The sequence below is a fragment of the Sebastes umbrosus genome, chromosome 21 (assembly GCF_015220745.1).
Source record: "Sebastes umbrosus isolate fSebUmb1 chromosome 21, fSebUmb1.pri, whole genome shotgun sequence".
Taxonomy (NCBI): domain Eukaryota; kingdom Metazoa; phylum Chordata; class Actinopteri; order Perciformes; family Sebastidae; genus Sebastes; species Sebastes umbrosus.
This window is the reverse complement of record NC_051289.1, coordinates 20,475,039-20,494,105: the sequence shown is the minus strand read 5'-3', so window position 1 is coordinate 20,494,105 and position 19,067 is coordinate 20,475,039. Positions and strand designations below refer to the sequence as shown.

Below are 19,067 nucleotides of genomic sequence, written 5' to 3'. Positions count from 1 at the left end.
CTTTTCAACTGATGTTTCTCTTCTCAATGCTTGCACTTCAACTGACACTTCAAACCCTTTCAGGTCTCAAGTCTCTTTGAACAACAACAACAAAAACAACAACTCACAAAATATTCACTGTTCATACACAATTTACTTCAACTGCTCTCAGTGCTTGCACTTTAGCCAAAGTCATTACATTCCAGTTTATGCCCTTGAACTTGCAGCAATTCCTTTCATGACTTCCACTTTCACTGACACTTCCAGCTGAACTTATCACGGACACTTCGGCTGCCATTTCCACTCCTCACAATGCTCAAACTTCAACTGAATATTTAACTCCTTTCAGCACTTTCACCTCAACTTCACACTTACACTTCGACTTCAGTAAGCACTTTCATTTTAGCTGACATTTCAACATCTTTCAGCATTTGTATTTCAACTGTCAACAAAAGCTTCAACTTTCGTCATCTTAATAGTTCAGCAATTTCAAATGTTTCAACTGCAAAATCTAAGCAGGGAGCACACACATTTTCTTCAGCCTTTTCTATGTTTTTGTGGAGTAAATAAAAATGTTCACTGCTTTCAAACTGTTGCCAAAACCCCTCCCTGCTTTTGTGACCAAAAGGAGCATCGTTAGGTGAGACTTTCTTCCGGAATGCAGAACTACAAATCTGATATTTACTGAAAAAGGCTGCCTTTGTGGATGTGTCACTAGCCTGAGGTCTTAATGCACGCAGGTTATGAGTGACTGTCTGGGTTTGTAGCAAACACATTTTCTTTTAATGTTGTAAATAGTAACATAGGGTGCGATTTTTATTGAGCTTTTATGAGCTGCTCAGTTGGTCACTAGTGTGCCAAAGCGTAAGATTTAAAAAACAATGTTCCCTTAGAAATGTATAACATCGATAATAACATGGCTAATTCATCCGTTCAATACAAAAACAGACCACACATCACTAAAGAAGCTACACATTCCTTGAAGAGTGATAAAACTGTGCTCTCAGGACGAGGCAGGGCTGTTTACACTTTTTGTTTGCTAAGGATTATGGGTACGAGGTTATGAAAGCATCTGACTGACTAGTGGGAGGGCGAGCCTCCCCAGGTGCGCGTGTGTGTGTGCTTCTCAGAGTGTTAAGTGTGTGCGTGTGTGTATTCGTGTGGGGGCGGAAGAGAGTACGGCCGCCCACGTGGAAGTTGATGCTGCTGTCAGTAGGCGGCCGTCTATTTCTAGTGGCAGCCTGGTGGGCAGGAACGCATGGTGATATATCTCTGCTTTCTTTCTCTTCATTTCATTTTCTTTGTGAGAGCAATTATTCAAATCCCCTATCTTTCTCAAAAGTGGTATTCATAGTTGGAAATTAAACCAACATGGTGTGCAACCACCGACATGTTTTTGCACACAATAAAAAAGGTATTAAAAGGTGCTGTATCTAACTAATTAAAACACTAGCATATAGATGGTCAAGACACATTATCTCACACCTGTGCTATTGTCACAGCTAATATTACCTACAATTCAAATTAAAAACTACATATCCCATAAACTCTGTGGCTTTCTGCCATAAAAACAATTTCTGCACCTCACCCCTCCCTATTACTGGCAGCTTTGGCTTTAGTAAAGAGCTTACACACTGGAATTTTTTTTTTCCTCTATGAGTCTTTAACTCAAGTCACCACCTGCTAGTGCTGCAAAGTCTGAAATATTCAGCTCCAGATTTGCACCATAAAGCAGTCTGTCTCTATTTATTTACTATCTAGGGAACCAAGTGATATTCCGACACAGGTACAGGGTACTATGATTTTCAGTCCTGGTTTCTAATAACACTGATGCCTCCAATAGCGCAGGTTTGGATTCAGAAATGGGCTGGACAAAATGAAGTCAAGGGTCTCTAAACTATGTGAATGTTATTTGTCTTTTACTGAGTATTTTATTCATATTTTTAATTGTGAAAAGATGCAGAGAATGTGACAGTATTCTTTCCATCCCTGAATAGTGTCTGCACTTGTCTTGTCTATATACTGTATATAAGAAGTGGACGTAGTCACCATGACGTCACCCATTGGTTTGTGTACTACGGTTTTGAAGCCACAGCATCTTGGTTTTTGACCGTCGCTATCTTGGTTTTTTGCAACCAGAAGTGACACGAGAGGGTGGAGCTATGTACAACTGAACGCTAAATAAGACATTTTTAAGCAACCAAAATGTTACAAATTAGGTTATGTACTGCCCCAACAACCTCCACCAGTTACAGGTTAGGACAGCCTCAATGTTGCCCAACAGGCACAGTCAGGGACGAAAAAAACTTGCTGAGCAGTATTATCATATCTCACAGATATGTAATGTGCTGTATATTGTAAAATATCCATCTATTGTGGTATAAAATAATGTATCAAATATATTCATCATGTTCCTGGACTGGATCATGTAGTGTCCTACACTGATCTATTATATTGCGCTGTATCATATCATAGTGTTACATCATGTAATGTCAACTGTCATACTGCATCCGTGAGATAAACTGCCTACAAGGTAGTGAGTTCTTCCAGCACCCTTGAAATGTGTGTGTTTGTGTGTGTGTATGTGTGTGTGTGTGTGTGTGTTTGTGTGTGTGTGTGTGTGTGTGTGTGTGTGTGTGTGTGTGTGTGTGTGTGTAGCTTTCTGTGCTGTTTTACCGCCTGTGTCCTCCCACAAACTCTTCTACTTACAGTAACCCAACCATCAATACTGTTCCTACTGCCTGCCCAAACGTAGCCATGCTGGATGTCCTCAGGACTCACACACACACACATGCTTCCAGTAAAAGATAAAGATCTGCTCCTGTGGTAAGAAAAAGCATCTGATTCTCCCCATTTGTTTTCTCCGAGAGATAGCATGAGGCAGCAGCAGAGTAGGGGAGATAGAGGAACAAAGATAGAGACAGAAGGACATAGGAAAGATTGAAGAGCTTTCTAGCTGCATGATGAAGGAAGGTTATCTGAGAAGCTGAACAACCTTGAAAGAGGGAGGAATTATTTAACTTTTCTTGGTTACACTTTAATTGAGCAAGAGCAGGAAGACAAAAACAACAGGATTGGATATCAGTTTTGTCAATATTCTAGCCAATGGGTTTGTGACATAAAAAGAATTACGAATAGCTCATCTAATTTAATACAAAAAAGGCGAATCCTCTACGCAGACGACACGCTTCTTTATGACTAAAGAAGGGAGGTCAAACGTGCACTCTGTCAAAGTTAACTTGACTCACTTTCTAAAATGACTTATAATTTCATACAGCTGGAAATCAAATAGCATAAACTGTTTAGTTATACACTTATTTTTTTCTATTTTTTCATTGTATACCATACCAGGATTCAATTCAAATCCTAATACCACTTAAGATAGTTCATGGGTTTCATATTATTACAATTTTTGAACAATCTTCAGAGTTTTGTTTGGTCCGAAGGACAGAGGTGTTGCAAAAATAATACAATTATGTATTGCAATACATAATTGTATGTTTGTATGTTCAGTTTATATACTGAATCATACTGGGATAGAAAATTTCATTTACTCAAAGAATGTAATGCACTGTGTTTCAGTGACATATTGGGGCTCTGGTCTCTAGTCTTGGGACAAAAATCTAACTGTAACTCTGCACACAGAGTTCTGTAAACTAGGGCTGAAGGAATTTCCCCTGTGGTTATTATGATTGACAACGGGTTATATGGTATTATTGCAACGTTTTTTTTGCAAATTACTGGACGGACCCGTCAGTCTATGTGTATTCATTTTTATTCCATTGTTGTTGTTCAGCACCTGTAGCTTACAAGTAAAATGTAGCAGTTGGTCATTGTAGAGTTTTAACCAAAGTTGAACATTTTTAACTCTGCGACCAGAAAAAAAAACACCAAACATGCAGCATTCGGCACAGAATAGATGCTCAGCACCTCATAACGCTGCTGCTGTTTTTAGCAAAGTGTAAAAATGCGGCACTCCCATTGTAAAGAATTCAAAAAAGAAAAAAACGTGTACATAGCGGGAGTGGCGGCTGCTTGCCATCCCCTGCAGTTGGCTTGTCTATATTGCTGTTGTTGCGACAGCGCTACTGCAAACTAATTTTTAAGGGCCAGAGCACACACTCACGCTAACATTTAAAAAACATTTAAAAAGATCTGGATTCACATAAAAAATAATGACTCGACCAATTAAAATTATCAAGCCCTGTCCTGCGAAGAAGTGAACATAGAAACAAAACCAAACAAGACACAGAGTTCACTCGGAACATTAGACCAAATTATAACTAAAGAAAAACAAAAACACGCCTCTTGCGGCAAGGGAACAACATTCAGCGGCAGACTAAGTGATGTGTTACCTAAAAAAGATGATGTACAGACTGAATGACCGTAGTCTGACAGCAGACAGACGGACCTCACTCTCCAGACATAAACTTAATTTCCTAAAACTTTGTCCAACCAACATGAAGAGACATTCTTTCCATTTGGAAAAATAATACACTGTGATTTCAATGTCTGGACAACAAGGAGAAATTACTTTTCACTCTGGGGTAGGGCTGGCTGTTAAATGAGTTACTGCCTGCCACAAAAAAAATAGACAGCATGCAGGAAATATCATCAAGTAAATCAAGCAAATAAAGTGGGTTTTTCCATTTCTTTCTTTTGCTTTTTTGTAGATAAACAGTCACCCGCACATCTGAATCGGTTACGTTTTTATTCTCGTTTGTTTTTTTTACAGTTTCTTCTTTAGTCATTAATATTTCAACAGCTTTAACTGTGCTTTGGAAACTCACATCAAGCGACATGCCAACTAAGCCCACTGAACTTGATGGAGAGTGTGAGTGCGAGAGTGACAAGTGAGGAACAAAAGAAAAAGAGAAAAGGGCTGGAAAAGAGTCCGCTGCTTCCTCCTCATCAACCCGGGAGGAGTAGCAACCTAAAAATAAAATGCAAGGACACCATATGCTCCTAAACATCTCCACACTTTTTTTGTATCTATTCTTCGGTTTTTCCTTTCTGCACAATACCCTGACTCAACAGAGGCTGCTCCACGTAACAATGCCTGCACTGTCCACGACTAAGAAGCAGAAGATTGATCTCCTTTCATTGTCTGCTAGTAAAAACACCCAAAATGACGGCCGCTTTGAATGTACAATCAAGTTACAGGATTGGACGTCAATGATAAACCGTTCTGCCAATCGATGCCGGGGAGCCGAGCTTTTCTCCCGCGACCATCAATCAATCAGCTGATCGATGTCGAGCCCATCCCGACAACCCCTCCCTCGGCCAATCATCACTCTGTTATTGAGTGCCCCACCGACCCATCCCCCGTTATCTAATCCCAATACCTGGAAACATAAATTCTTGGCGTATTTTTCCTCCTGGTGACCGTGTGTTTTTCTAACCCCTTTGGCTCATTTTGAGGGGCAAGGGTGAAGAAAATAATAAAGCCCTGGAATCTCTCATTTCCTGTGTGTAGGTCTAGCTTGCACGCTGTGTTATGTTACATAGTTTTCACTGATATTACTGGAGGTCCTTGAAGGCATACCAGGCCTTATAAGTCACCCTCTGGGTGTTTGTGTACAGTCATGGTATGCAGTGGCACTGATGAAACTTTTTCTGGTGCCAAGCTGTTTTTTTGTTTTGTAAAATCCAATCAGCCTCGGTGTGACTGAAAGTCAAAATGGAATCTGTCTTATCTATGCCTGCGTGCATCGCTTTGATTTTTCACAAAGAAAAACACAGCGGCCTCAGCCCACAAAGATGACCTTGTGATAAAGCACGGATGAGCGTGTTCTTGTTGGCCTTTCTTCTTTTTTGTGCAGAAATGGAAAACTGTCAAATAAAAAAACGCCTCCTGCAAATGCGCTCCCTTTCAAAAGTGGTTGTGGCACGTTGAGCTCTGATGAAAAGACAATCTAATCATCTCTATCTCCAGTTCCAGGTTTTTTTCCCCCTTATCCTGTGTTCACACTAAATCCCTCCACAATCCTCTCCTTTCTGCCCTCCAGCGCTCTCCATCACGATTTTACCTTTGTTCAAACATTTTCCGCGACGTTTCATCCAATCGTATTTCATCTTCTTACTCTCCCTGCATAGTTTTTCAGATCCAACCCCTGCCCTCCCTCATTGTAACCTATTATGTCTTTAGTTTATTCTCCCATGCGCCTATCTATCCTTCCATCTATTGATCCCTCACAGCTATTCATCCATCAGTCTCTAAAGCCAAGCAGTCTAGGAATGTAGGGCAGCTATACAGGAGCTCCAGGACCACTTCTCCTGGTTTTGCCCCCAAGGGATGTTGCACTCTCAATGGGGAAAATTGGCTTATCATCCACCCCCGCGCACTCCTTCCCTGTTGTCTCTCACTGTGCATCATCCTGGCTAAAATAAGCTAGCAGCGATCATTGTGCAATCCTTAACACAATAATGTGATGATATAGACAGAGAGTGGGATGTACAGAGAAAAAAAAATCCAAGAACAGACCACATCAGTCGGTGTTTCTTCTTGATATTTGATTTTGTCCCTCATAGACATGCTCAAAGAGAGACAGAAAAACATGGAACTGATCAGTCTAAGGTGCCAACAGGTTACATAACAGTGTTGTTATCTACCTCCAGCATGGATACTCCAATCAACAGTACAAAAAAATCATCCGGGATGTTGCTCAATTTTGTGAAATTAACAAGAATGTTGATCTTTCTCGTATACAGCATCCACGCACATGTCAAGTACAACTTCTCATTTGCCAACTTCCAGGGAATAGATACCCAATTTACTTCCTCTGTCAATTGGAGATGTGTTCCACTTCGTTAACGAGACCGATCTGATATGAACAGAGTTTGATTATGATGGAATGAAACCCACAAACAATTTCCTCAAGCCAAAAGTGCCTCTATAATCCACTGTTGGAAACGTTGCTTCATTTAAATATTGCTTAAACAAATCCTTTTCCCTCAACTGCAAGCTCCGTTGTTCAAGCAGCACCAAAGGCTGAGACGCACTTTGTAGCGTATGAGAGAGAAAGGAGGGAGGGTGGAAAATGGGTAAATCCGTCAGTTAGTCTTCATAGAAAAAGGATTTCTCCAAACCGCTGTGTCAAACACGCTTCACTCTCTGGTGCTCTGAACTCTTCTTCTCAGGCATGATATGCTGCACATAAAAGGTTCTGGCGCCGGGGTTTGTCTGGCATGTGTGGTGTGATCATGGAGTCCACTGACAACCATAGCACGTGTTTAGTGTGAAGTAAAGGGAATAACACGGGCCTGACAGAGGATGAATGTGAGATTCACTTCCCTAGAGATCTTTCATGGTCATGATGCACAGATAACACTGCTGCTGTTGTTGTTACATTACAGGTGCTGCAACTGCATTAATGCCACGTCGCAAGGGATCGCCCTGCTTCCCAGCATTGGACGCTTGATGGGTTGCCACTAGACGCAGGTCACTAGGCACCTGATTGGACAAACGCTTTCCCTCGTGGGCTGCTGCTCCCAGCTTTCAAATTGGAACCAACATGGTGCCTCCTTTGGAATCTTTCTTCTCTTATATCATGAAAGTAGTTCACCATCTGTTTCTGAAAACATTTTATGTGAAAAATAAGTCATGCAGTTGCTAAATCTGTCTTTATTTTAGATCAACAACGGTTAGTCTAAAAGTTTCTAGGGAGTTTCCAGAGGCGGCGAGTCCCGTCGGACGCCCGTGATTTGCATAAAGTAGACTAGACCTCAACTTTGTGCAAATGAGGAGCGGCCAACTTGACGCCCCGTCTCTCGAATCGTGCCGCCACGCTACCAGAATGCATTGCACGGCTGCTTACAGACAATGAATGGGAAGCCTTGAAAGGACGGAGGCTGTGGACACGTACCATAACGCCTTTGCACACCAAGTCCGTATTTTTTGAATGCGTTTTTTAATCCGATGTGAAAAAACGTGGATAAACGAACAAAACTTTAATGACGGACGAAAGTTTCAGGGTCGGTGAGTAAACGTGCAACAATTGCAGACGAAAAAAAAACTAATAAAATAATATAGAATACAAACAGAAACGATTTTCTTTTGATCGTCTTATCGATCAATCAATGAATTAATTTAGCTCTACACGCACGCCATAATCGAATATCCATGTCATGCTGATTGTTATATGATAGAAGCTGATTCATATGGATTTATTGGTTCATATTTAAAAAGGGACTCAAGATCAAATTAAAAGATCAAACTTAAGTCAAAGAAAGCCTGAGGATGAATCCAGGTGCTTATATTGATTGGGATTCTGGTTACTTGGCTGAGATAATGTCTACAGTCAAATAATTGTCTTGATGAAGGTGATGTAGCAGAAAGTCACAAGAGGTAGATATTTCAAAACAGCATGGGCTCTGGCAGATGAATGCAACGCTACGGTGAAAACAAACAGCCACTAAAATATGCAACACCTTGAGAAACTGTTTTACTTGTTTCCAGAAGGAATCAACATTTTGCATAAAAAAAAATCCTCAGATCAGAACCACTTTCTTGATGCTTGTGCCTTTTTTTTTTTTAATGTGTTTGATTTTGCTGACATCACACCACTTTCTCTTCCCTACGATAAAAGCATCACACGTACAGAAAGCAGCCGCTGCGCACTGTGTATCTGTCGTAAAAATGCCATTAGCTAATCCTAATAAGAACCTCGTTCTGCTGTGTGTGCTAAAAATCCCACTGAATGTAACTTTGGAGTAATCCTCTATCCTCAGATGCCTGAGTTGCAGCGTGAGCGAAGGTGCAGACAAAACAGTGCAGATGTGCATGTGTGAGTGTGAGAGAGAGAGAGAGAGAGAAAGTGTATGTGTGAGTACTTTAACCCGTGTTTGAGAGTGTTTATCGCCATGCAGACAGGGATTAATCCTCCAGTGTGCATCAGTGACGTCATCATCCAAAACAACAACAATAACATCCACGGCGCGATGCTGGCAACGGTCGCCGGGACGACTGATCCCTCTCAACAACGGCGTAGGGGGATTAGGCGTGACAGGCACGGGCAGCTTACTGGACGGGATCTCATCTCCAGTGTGTGTGTATGTAACTTTTCAAACACATAAAAGGAGGGAGAGGAGACTAAAAAGAAGAAGAGATGAGAAAGGAAAAAAAAGCCAGACACACAGACATCATGTGCTGTTCTGAGGTAAAATTACATCATTCCCAGCTGTTCCCTACAAAGCATGGATACAGGAGGAGAGGAGATGGATGATAGATGGATTACAAATCCTTGAAGCTAGTTGCATTGGAAATATATTGAATTATCTAACTGTACTGCAGAGATTATGAGACAATATATAGATTAAAATGAACATCTAACATGCTGCTTTTTATTCAAACAATGTATTTTGGAGATGAAAAATATATATAACCAAATTGATTTTGTCCAACTGAAATAACATTATGAGCCAATGCTTTCCAATCTACTGGCTGTTACAGGTCATATTTCGGTTAGGCTGATATACGGTGTCAAAAATCTGATATTGGCTGATAGATATGCTGCAGTTTAATTGATTACTGTGACGAGGAAAATATACCTTTATGCAAAAGAGCAGTAAACTGAAGCAATAATTATTTTATAGGCCTTATTTTATGCATATTTGACTTTATTATTATATTTTGTTCCAGGTCTTTTTATGTATAGATATTATTCAGAATGATATAAAGAAGTTTAATAGGGTTATCAATCTTTTATTATATAAACAATTAACCTCTTAACAATCCGCTATCAATCTGCCTTTCAGAGGTTGTAGCAGGCTCAGTCAGCCAGAGTGAAGATACTGATAACATATGAAACTAGAAAACCTAAAAGGCACCGACATGTCGTGCTAGCTTGTCAGAAGAACGCTAAATAACGCTCCAAACTTACGCCAAAGTTTGGTGAGAAAAAACTGGCACGGCAATTTTGAAAGAGATATGTGAATGAAAACTCTGAGATGAACAGAGTGAAAACTGTATCTTATCAGATAAATCAGATGTTGGCAAGCTGCATAATTTACAGTTGAAACAAAAGGTAATAAAACGCAATACTTATAGTTGTGTAAAAAAAAATATTAGTTCAATATATTGTTTGATTTTAATCATAATCAAGTACTGATATCAATAATGGCCTCAAGAATCCAGTATCGGTTGGGCTGTATTTTTTACAAAGCAGGAATCGAACCTGTAATGTATTTTTTATTGCATTATGACAAGCTTTCAGTTCTACAGACGGCTAAGATTAAACAGTGTGTACCGAAATGCATCACACACACACATAAATACACCCACACACACATAAATACACCCACACACCTCTTCTCAATGCCAAAGAGCTATAAAGGCATTTCAGAGTTTAAACGTGTTCACTAAAAGAAAAGAAAGCATTGTGCCGACTCAGATATACTGCAGAGGATCGATATCATTTCACAATTATGTCACGACATTAGGGACGTTAATAATTAACCGTTTAACCTTTAACCGTCATTAAGCATTTTAACCGATCAACGCTATCGGTTAAAAGAAATGTTAATAATGATTAAAAAAGCTGAGAAAAACTGTTGTGCTCACACACTGCAGCTGGCGCACCGCTGCATGCGACACACTAATCTTGTCGGTTAATAATCTGTAAACGAGGGTCAGTTATCGGTTAACAATGTTTTTCAAAATGATCATCCCTACAGGACATATTAAGCTGATAAATGCTACACTGGTTGCACACACGATCATTATACGATGCTAAATTCGTAGTAACCCCGCCCGAGGAAGTTGTGCTATTGCGGCAAGACAAAGAAACAATACCACTGCCTGATATTTTGAATATTTTTTGGTATAGGATTTGTGAAATTTGAAGATACACCTCGAGCAAAAAATCCTGTCTATGGGCAGCTTCAAGCTGCATGAGCCTTCAGATTTTCATCTCAGTGTAACACTCATGCAGGAAAAAGAGCACCTCGAGTCCCGCCACGGCGAGCAGTCAGGATTCAGCCGGCGCGTGTTCATATTTGGCAAAAAAAAAAAAAGCCAGCTGTGAGTGCGTAACAGAACTGCATGCATTATGGGATGCTTTCACAGAAGTGTGGGCCGCACCAAGGCTGTATTAATATTGCACTGAGGGGTAGAGAGAGAGTATGTGAGTGTTGTTGAAGGGGGTGAATCACTGCCTTCAATGACAGCTGCTTCTCCTTCCTCCAAGGCGCGACAGCAGGGACGACAACCCTGTGTGTGTGTGTTAGCCCATCTCAGACTGGGTATATATATGTGTGTTTAAATATGTTTAACATGATGAGCATATCATGCGGGCGATGAAACAGCAGCAGCGTCAATAGTTTACTCGAGGTCATCACTTCCATTGTGTTGCTCAACCTGCGGGAGTGATTCTTGTCAGTTCGATCAAGCTACGCATCCTCAAAAGCCTTAAATATAGCCGTTCACGACATATTATCTGAGGCAACAAAAGCCCCTCCGCTCCTGCTTAAAATTCAGTCTTCGACAGCAAGTTCCCTCACTTCTATTTCCGACGCGTAGTGCTCAACAGCTCCCACTCATCTCCTCTGCTCTCCTCTCTCCCTTCTCCTCTTCAAATGTTTTCTTTACTGCTCGCTACGCTGCTTCCTCGGTCTTTCCCTCTCCGTCTGTCTCTCTTGTGAGCTCTTGAACCTCCAATATTTGTCTAGAGATGCTCCGCCATTCTCTCTCATCCTCTCTTTTCACTCTCTCTCATCTCGGCTCGCTTCCTGCTACTAACTCGTCTGCGTTTCCTCTCATTCGTGTCCTCATTTCTTGTCTCTCTCGCGTCGGTCGTCTCCGTCATTGTTTTGACTCGTGACTCGGTTTAACGGCGATGACTCCTCTTGAGTCGTCTCGGTGGACCACGGGGCACGCTCGCCCCTTTAGATTTAATGAGGAATTCAAAGATGAGAGCTGAAAACACAGTTGTGAACACAAATTTGGAAACATGTTGTCCTGCTGCGACAAGAATATTAACCAAGAATCCATTCAACTTTCACTGCTTGGATTTGCTCTATTTGACTTTATGTCTACTTTACAGTATTTTCTGTATTTCCTCCATCTATTTCTCCATCTACTCTCTTACAAAGCCCTTTCATCATCCCACTGAAGGCTGCACAGGGGTCAGAGGTCATCCTGGGAGTAAGCTTAGTCGACTTTCTTCCACACACACACACCAGTAGAGACCTGTTGGACCGCACCACAATGCCGAACAGCAACGAAGCTGCTCAACATGCAACCCACACAACAGAATGACTCGCGGACCCCGCTAAAGGCTTACACACCAGTCTGACAAGCTGTAAAGCTCCAAGGGGCAAGTACTCCGCTAGGGCACAAGCTCGAGGTCGCAGTGGAGCGAGAGGTGCTGTGATTACCATAGTTCACCAGGGGGAAGATATCCCCTCAGCAAGCTCTGATGTTTTCAAAAGAGAGAGAGAGAGGACTGAGCAAGCCTCAACTCAAATCACACCGGATAAGAGTGGTAATCTAACCAGCAAAACCAATATCCAGCAGGCATGACACTTCAATGCATCAGACCTGCTCGCAGAGCGTCAGTGGTTCAGTGAGAGTAGATGGAGGTGTACATAAGCAGCCGGGGCTCTACTCATTCTTTTGCTGCCACACCGCTCACCTGAAAGCTACGCTGTCACTTGTTGCTGCTGCTGTTTATACAGCATTTCAAAAGCCCCAGCTCCACTTCAGCATCCAGCTGTAGGCTCTGAGACTGCGTTCCCCTCAGGGGGTAAGTTATTATCGTCACTCTCCACTCCCTGCTATGCTGAGCTCTGTTTCTTTATGGGGAGTGACGACTCAAAATGTCAACACATTCTACGTTCATATGTTAATCCATTCCATGTGAGTAATGCCTAGTTCACACTACACGACTTTAGCCTTGATTTTCCGCTCCCTGACAGTTTTTTGGAGCTCCCCGACAAAAGCTCCCAGATCAGAGGCAAATCAGCGTTGGCTCGCCGCTCAAACATCGGAGCTCGAGCGTCATGTGTGAGCTCCTCAAAGGCGCAAACCAAGAGCCGATGCCTCACAGACACATTCCAGATATCTAGCATGCTAAATATCTGGACCTGTCGAGGACTCCGGCCACGACCTACAGCCAATGAAAGCGCAAGACACGGGTAAAATAAAATAAAAGAGTGAGGAAACCGGTGGAAACAGGCTATTTTGTGCCAACAACAACATCAGCAATATGTCTCGCGTATGATGTCACATCATTTACTGTATTTCTCGCGTGTGTTTTCGTGGCAAAACAACGGTTCCTCCCGGTGAAAGATCTTGTAGTGTGTGACCCCACTGACGCCGGTCAGTCATGTAGCCAAAACGACTTCAAGACTTCTGATTACAAGACAGCAAGTTGTGTAGTGCGAACAGTACTGCCGACTTTGAAAGTCTTGTAGTGTGAACTTGGCTTTAGCTGATGTTTAACACCATCTCGCCATCATTAAGTTTCCCAAGAACACTAATCACTGCTTACCGTCATGGTTGGGGTTGCCCAGCGTCCACGGTTCATCCGAGTCAAAGTGCGTGTCGCCTCCTATTCCCGGCCCTGGAAAGTAGGCGTGGGCCAGGAAGCCGCCCTCGCCGTCAAAGGGCGAGCTGTCGCCATGGAAACCTGAGGCGAAGATGATGGTGATGTCCACGTCCTTCTTGGTCCTCTCCAGCTCGCTGTAGGGCACGGCCTCGAAGCGCAGCGGTGTCACGTTCTGCCAGACGTCGAAGGCTCGCCGGATGGCGTCGTGGGTCTCCTCGGCGCCCACTTTGGGCGTCACGTTCTTTATGCTGTAGAGACACGGGGAGGGAAAAAGTTAGACTGATAAAAAAACAAAAACACTAGAAGTCTTTGTAAACATTTCACACAGCCAGATAATTTTCTCTTATCATCGTGCCGCGGTAAGCCTCGAAATCGGGATTTCTCCTTCAACTGTCAGGATGAGCAAATCTATTGTAAATTGCTCTGATAAGACTCTTGGGTTCTCAGTGTGTTTGGTAAAACAAACACACCGAAGAGTTGGCTTATTCTGCTGGATGTCCACTCAGAGGAAAAATTAAAGATTAGAATCTAATCGGGCAGAGTAAATACACCTCTGAAGCATGAGATATGGTGGGATAGAAAATAATACACTTTGGTAGAAGTGTTACCAACACAAAGGCTGTAAAAAGAGCACACTGCTGCACGTCAATCTACATCACACTATGCCAAAAAAAGAGAAAAAAATCACTATCATCGTTCCCCCTGCGTGCTGCCATTTCACGCTCATCGTGTTCGCCAACAGAGAGCTAAATGGAGCGATTTGCGAGAGAAAACAGCTGAGTCCTCCCCCGCCGACTTTGAGTTGCTGCAGGTGTGGAGAGGACGGGACGATTCCCTGCCACTGGAATTTATTTTCTAATTAAGGATTATCAACAGCCCACTGCCTGCTGAGAACCCCAGTCTGGTTTGGAGCAATCAGGAAGACCCCACTCCACTTTTATTCGCTCCAAAAATCTCTCTCTGTCACGCTCTATTAAAATGTGGTTTCTCTCTCGGGATAAACAGATATAGGTATAGTTTACATCATCCAACTTAGACGCTTGTAAACACACAACACTCTGGGTCGGAGTTAGGTGGAAGTTAGGTCGGCTGATGATCGGTTGATAAGTGTGTCAATAAAGTGCCGATTCCTTTTTCTTTTCCTCTTAGTTCTCTTACTCAGGTGTTTCAAGTAGTTTCAAGGATCCCATTTTCCTCGGCGTACTCCCCGTCACCTCTTCTCCTTTGTTCCCTTCTTCTTTTTTACTTCTTCACAGCGTCTGTGTTTGCCTGTCATTTCCCATAATAGGAATAAATATTATCAGAACGTCTTTTGCTCGGCTCCTTCTGCACGGCGGGTACCGTCGACCGCTGCCAGGCACATTTATATACTGCATATTAATATTGTATGTAAGCTCGGATTAATTATTGAATCAAACTCAGTGAAAAGGGGAAGCATAAAGGCTGGTTATGAAATATAAATAGTGTGCCACAGAATAGCCTGCAATTTCATTTAAAATGTTCAAATTGCTTAAACCAACACCACAAACTGCTTCTATTTCTATGTCTGCTCTTTCAGGACGGCCTCGCTGACAGCCGACTACCACTTTAGCGAAGACGTGTTTGCTTTGAATACGCTCTCACAAGTTTCAGCAAAACTTTCACTTTCAGCTGATGATTTTCTGTTTTGACAGACGCACACAAAGAAATGGAATTTATGTAATTCTAAAAGACAAGTCTACAAAAACAAACCATCAGAAATGTACTTGTTAAGAAAATAAGCAGAGCTTTTGGTGGCAGAAATGATGGAGTAAGCAGTTTTAATAGTCAATAGTGTGGCAGGTAGATCTGCAGAGGGAACCTGAAGGAATGAATCCAACTGGTCTTTGTTTGGGTCAGCTGATGTTCTCACATGACTAATAGTGACCTAAACATTTATCTGCACATTTGTTTTAAGTTAATAGTTTCTCACAGAGTCTTTACTGGGGATGCACTGATATACGATCCAGTATTGGTATCGGTGCATCCCATGTAAACCGATACTGACTGAAATAGCTGGGTCGGGTATCTGTGACAAAGGAGCCAATCTATTCAATACAATTCTATGTTTATATACTATATATACATTATAGACTGGAATTTGAATTCCTGTTAAATTTTTGACCAATTTGATGCTGCATTAAAAAGTTTTACACTTGAACCACCCCGTGTGAATTAAATACTAGACAAATAAAAAGTACTGAGTATTTTCTCATTTAACTAAGAACTTTAGTGCAAAATGAACATAAACAGTTGGCATGTGAAATTATAGAGAAAAAAAAATAAACATTACCATATATACACCGTTTATTGATCGCATTGAATTGAGTGGTAATGTAAAGTGTGATAAAAAAAAGAAAACTGCAATCGTCAAATGATATTCTTCCAAAATATTGCACATCAGATTTTTGGAGAAATTTGAGTTAGTATGTTTTTGTTATTATATATTTAGATTAACGAAAGTGTATATCACGATATCTCGATAAATGATTTCATCACGATATGATTCCATAGAAAGACGACAAATTATCATATTGAATTATCGCCCAGTCCTTCACTAGTCGCGCCTCTTTTAGCTCTAGTTTCGATCTCCACCAACTCTTGAGGGACGTATCTGACTCCTAAACTGCTAAATGTTAAACTATGTTCACCAACTAGTCGCTAGCTTTGTCTGTGTGCCGTTTGGTGCTGGTCATGCTGATGAGAGTGAACCAAAACAGTCAATTTCTGGGCCGTTAAATCAAAACAATGACCTGAAATACGCTAAAAGGGCCAAAATCTGAAAGCAACAATAACCCTGTTTTGATGGCTTGTTGCTGATCGTAATCAGATTTGTTGTAAGTGATATAAACTGTGAATGAATAATAGCTTGGAAATTTGTGTGTCCTCAACTGCCCTGAGACAAGTGTGAGTAATAAATGCTCCCGTCTATTTGCCAGCGCTCTTGAATTACAGAAACAATCTTGAAAGCCAACTGAAGTGGTGTTAGTGCGATGGCTGGCTGTTGAGTAAGCAAACAGTCTCTGTCTGATTGGGGCCACTTGGAGGCAACACAAAATGGCCCTTTTGTCTTTTGAAGTGCTCATGTAGAGCAGAAAGAGATTCGCAAAGAACAAGACAATTCAGCTTTCAAATCAATATCAGCTGACCCAGAGAGCGTCTGCGGAGGCACAAATGTTTTCTTTGAGATTAAAAATGAAAAAAAAAGTGTTGTACCATAGCACCTCAAGGGTTCTCTATGAACGTCCTTGTCTCGCTTTGTCTGGGGTTACAACGAAAGACCTTAACAGCAACTGTGGCCTCTTGAGGAATACAAAGATGGTTTTATTTGATTTTATTACCCGTCTCACTGTGTGTGTGTGTGTGTCCTATTTTCAGGGCAAGAGAGAGAAACACGTGCAGAGAGAAGCTGCAAAACGACAAATGAAAGAATCCCCAACCTGCTCCGAGGCCGTATAAAATATTAAACTCCATGTAGTGAGGTGATAATGATTCCGGATGCTATAATAGTACCTGCATGCAGGGAGAACTGTAGGGATGCCAAAGCTAATTAGTGCCTCCCCACAGCAAGTACTGTATGTGGCTACATGGAAACTAGCACACACCTGAGGCTGCCATGCCTTTGTTATACTTCCCTAATGCCAGAGTTTTTTTGTTTTTTTAATAATTATTTTTGGCTTATCGTTTGAAGGATAAAGAAGGTTTTTTAGGGAAGAACGAGTGACTTCAGTCAAAGACCTCAAACTGGATTCAAACCCTCAACACTGCAGTTTGACAGTTGCATCTAATCCAACCTGGCAACGTGTCCTCATACAACGGTTTGTATGATATCTTATGAAAAGTTATTCCTAATTTTTTGTGTGTTTTCCTCCGAATGCCCAACAACACGTTTGTTTATTTCAAAATAAATTTCCGTCTTAACAGGACACAACTTAGTGAGGTGACAAATAAATCAACGTCGACTCCTATGATTATGAAAATGTGACGCACATTACATATATGGAAGCATTCTGTTCAATCTTACTTCAACTTCCAATTTCAATTTAAAGAACGCTGAAAAAAGTGAAGATTTGTTGGTTAAGACTATTTCAGTTTATTTGTTTAAACGCAAATTACAATACTGCTGTATTACAAAAAATCAAAAAATAAGACTGTTAATTAAAACCTAGTTCCACCTTATCTGTTGTGGTGTCATCTATTGGACATCACAACAAATTAACAAACACTTTTATAACCAGTTAACTAAGCGAGTGGTAACTTTGCAGCCCTAACTTCGTGCAACTGCAGCAACTGAGTGACTCAAGGTGGTGTTTGCATTTAGTGACCTGTCTGACTGCTCGTGTTTCTCTGTTGTAGCAATGTCACCATTCACAGATCTACAGCAAATTCACTTGGTTAGAACAACATTATGATAACCGATGGCCAAAATTTTTACGATTTTGGCAAATCGTAATCAATATGGAAATACGACACATTGAACCATGACGAGTTATGATGTCTTTAGATGATATAAAATGCGCTACGTTCTCTAACTACCTCCATTGCACCAATCTGAGTTAAAAGGAGCAGCTGCAGGCACATCTGACTACTGACTGGGGGCCAGGCACACATCCATGTACCCCACGCACGCACGCACGCACGCACGCACGCACGCACGCACGCACGCACGCACGCACGCACGCACGCAGGCAGGCAGGCAGGCAGGCAGGCAGGCGCACACACACACACACACACACACACACACACACACACAAAATGCTCCCATCCTATTACATAACCCTAATCTGTCAGAGAGCACCCTCTGCTTTCCACTGGGGTTTCCTCCTCTCCTCTCAGCTCATCTCTTTCTCTCTGCAGCTGCTTCTCCTCCAACACCACCCTCCCTCCTCCTTCCTCCTCCCTCCTCCTCCCTCCTCCTCCTCACTCCTCCTCCTCCTCCTCCTCCTCACTTCCACCTATCTACTCCTCCACTCTTCATCAAGCCGGCTCATTTTCCTCTTTTCAAATCTGTGCCGTCGCAGATGAACCGAGCACTCGTGAAACGAACTCCAAAAAACAATCCCGGTGTAATTTTTTTAAAAAGAATAAATGCACAAGCATGAATCTGGGCAGCTCTGCCATCAGTGTGATGTACAGTCCTACTTCAGCTGTAGGTTGCCGATGTACTAGATTATATTCAGCATGTAATACTGCTTATCCATTTATCCTCAGGACAGAGCAAAAAAATAAAAAAACAAGCCCACTTAAGGATTATCCAATGAAACATGGAGCTGTGGGGCAAGTATAGCATGTATAAAATATTACAGAATGTGGGCTACTGACCTCTCTACATCAACAGGGAATATATTATATAATCCTATACATTATTACTCATGCAGCTGAACGCCAGAAAATGTGCTTGTGAATTATGAAATTGGAAAATCACTGGTGCATATATGGATCCTGCATGTACACTATTTTCCCATTTTTGCATCATGTTAAGAGGATAAAGCCGGTTCTTGTGCAGTCCGAGCTTCGGAGGAC

General features: G+C 41.8%; 1 protein-coding gene across 5 annotated transcripts in view; it reads right to left on the bottom strand.

Annotated features, from left to right (window-relative positions):
- The window catches only part of LOC119480373 (matrix metalloproteinase-16-like), a 167,393-nt gene that overhangs the window by 40,751 nt on the left and 107,575 nt on the right, over window positions 1–19,067 (bottom strand). For all 5 annotated transcript variants that reach the window (XM_037756529.1, XM_037756527.1, XM_037756528.1 and 2 more), the window contains one exon: window positions 13,470–13,774. In XM_037756529.1, the coding sequence (XP_037612457.1) occupies window positions 13,470–13,774 (305 nt within the window). The remainder of the gene's footprint in view (window positions 1–13,469; window positions 13,775–19,067) is intronic.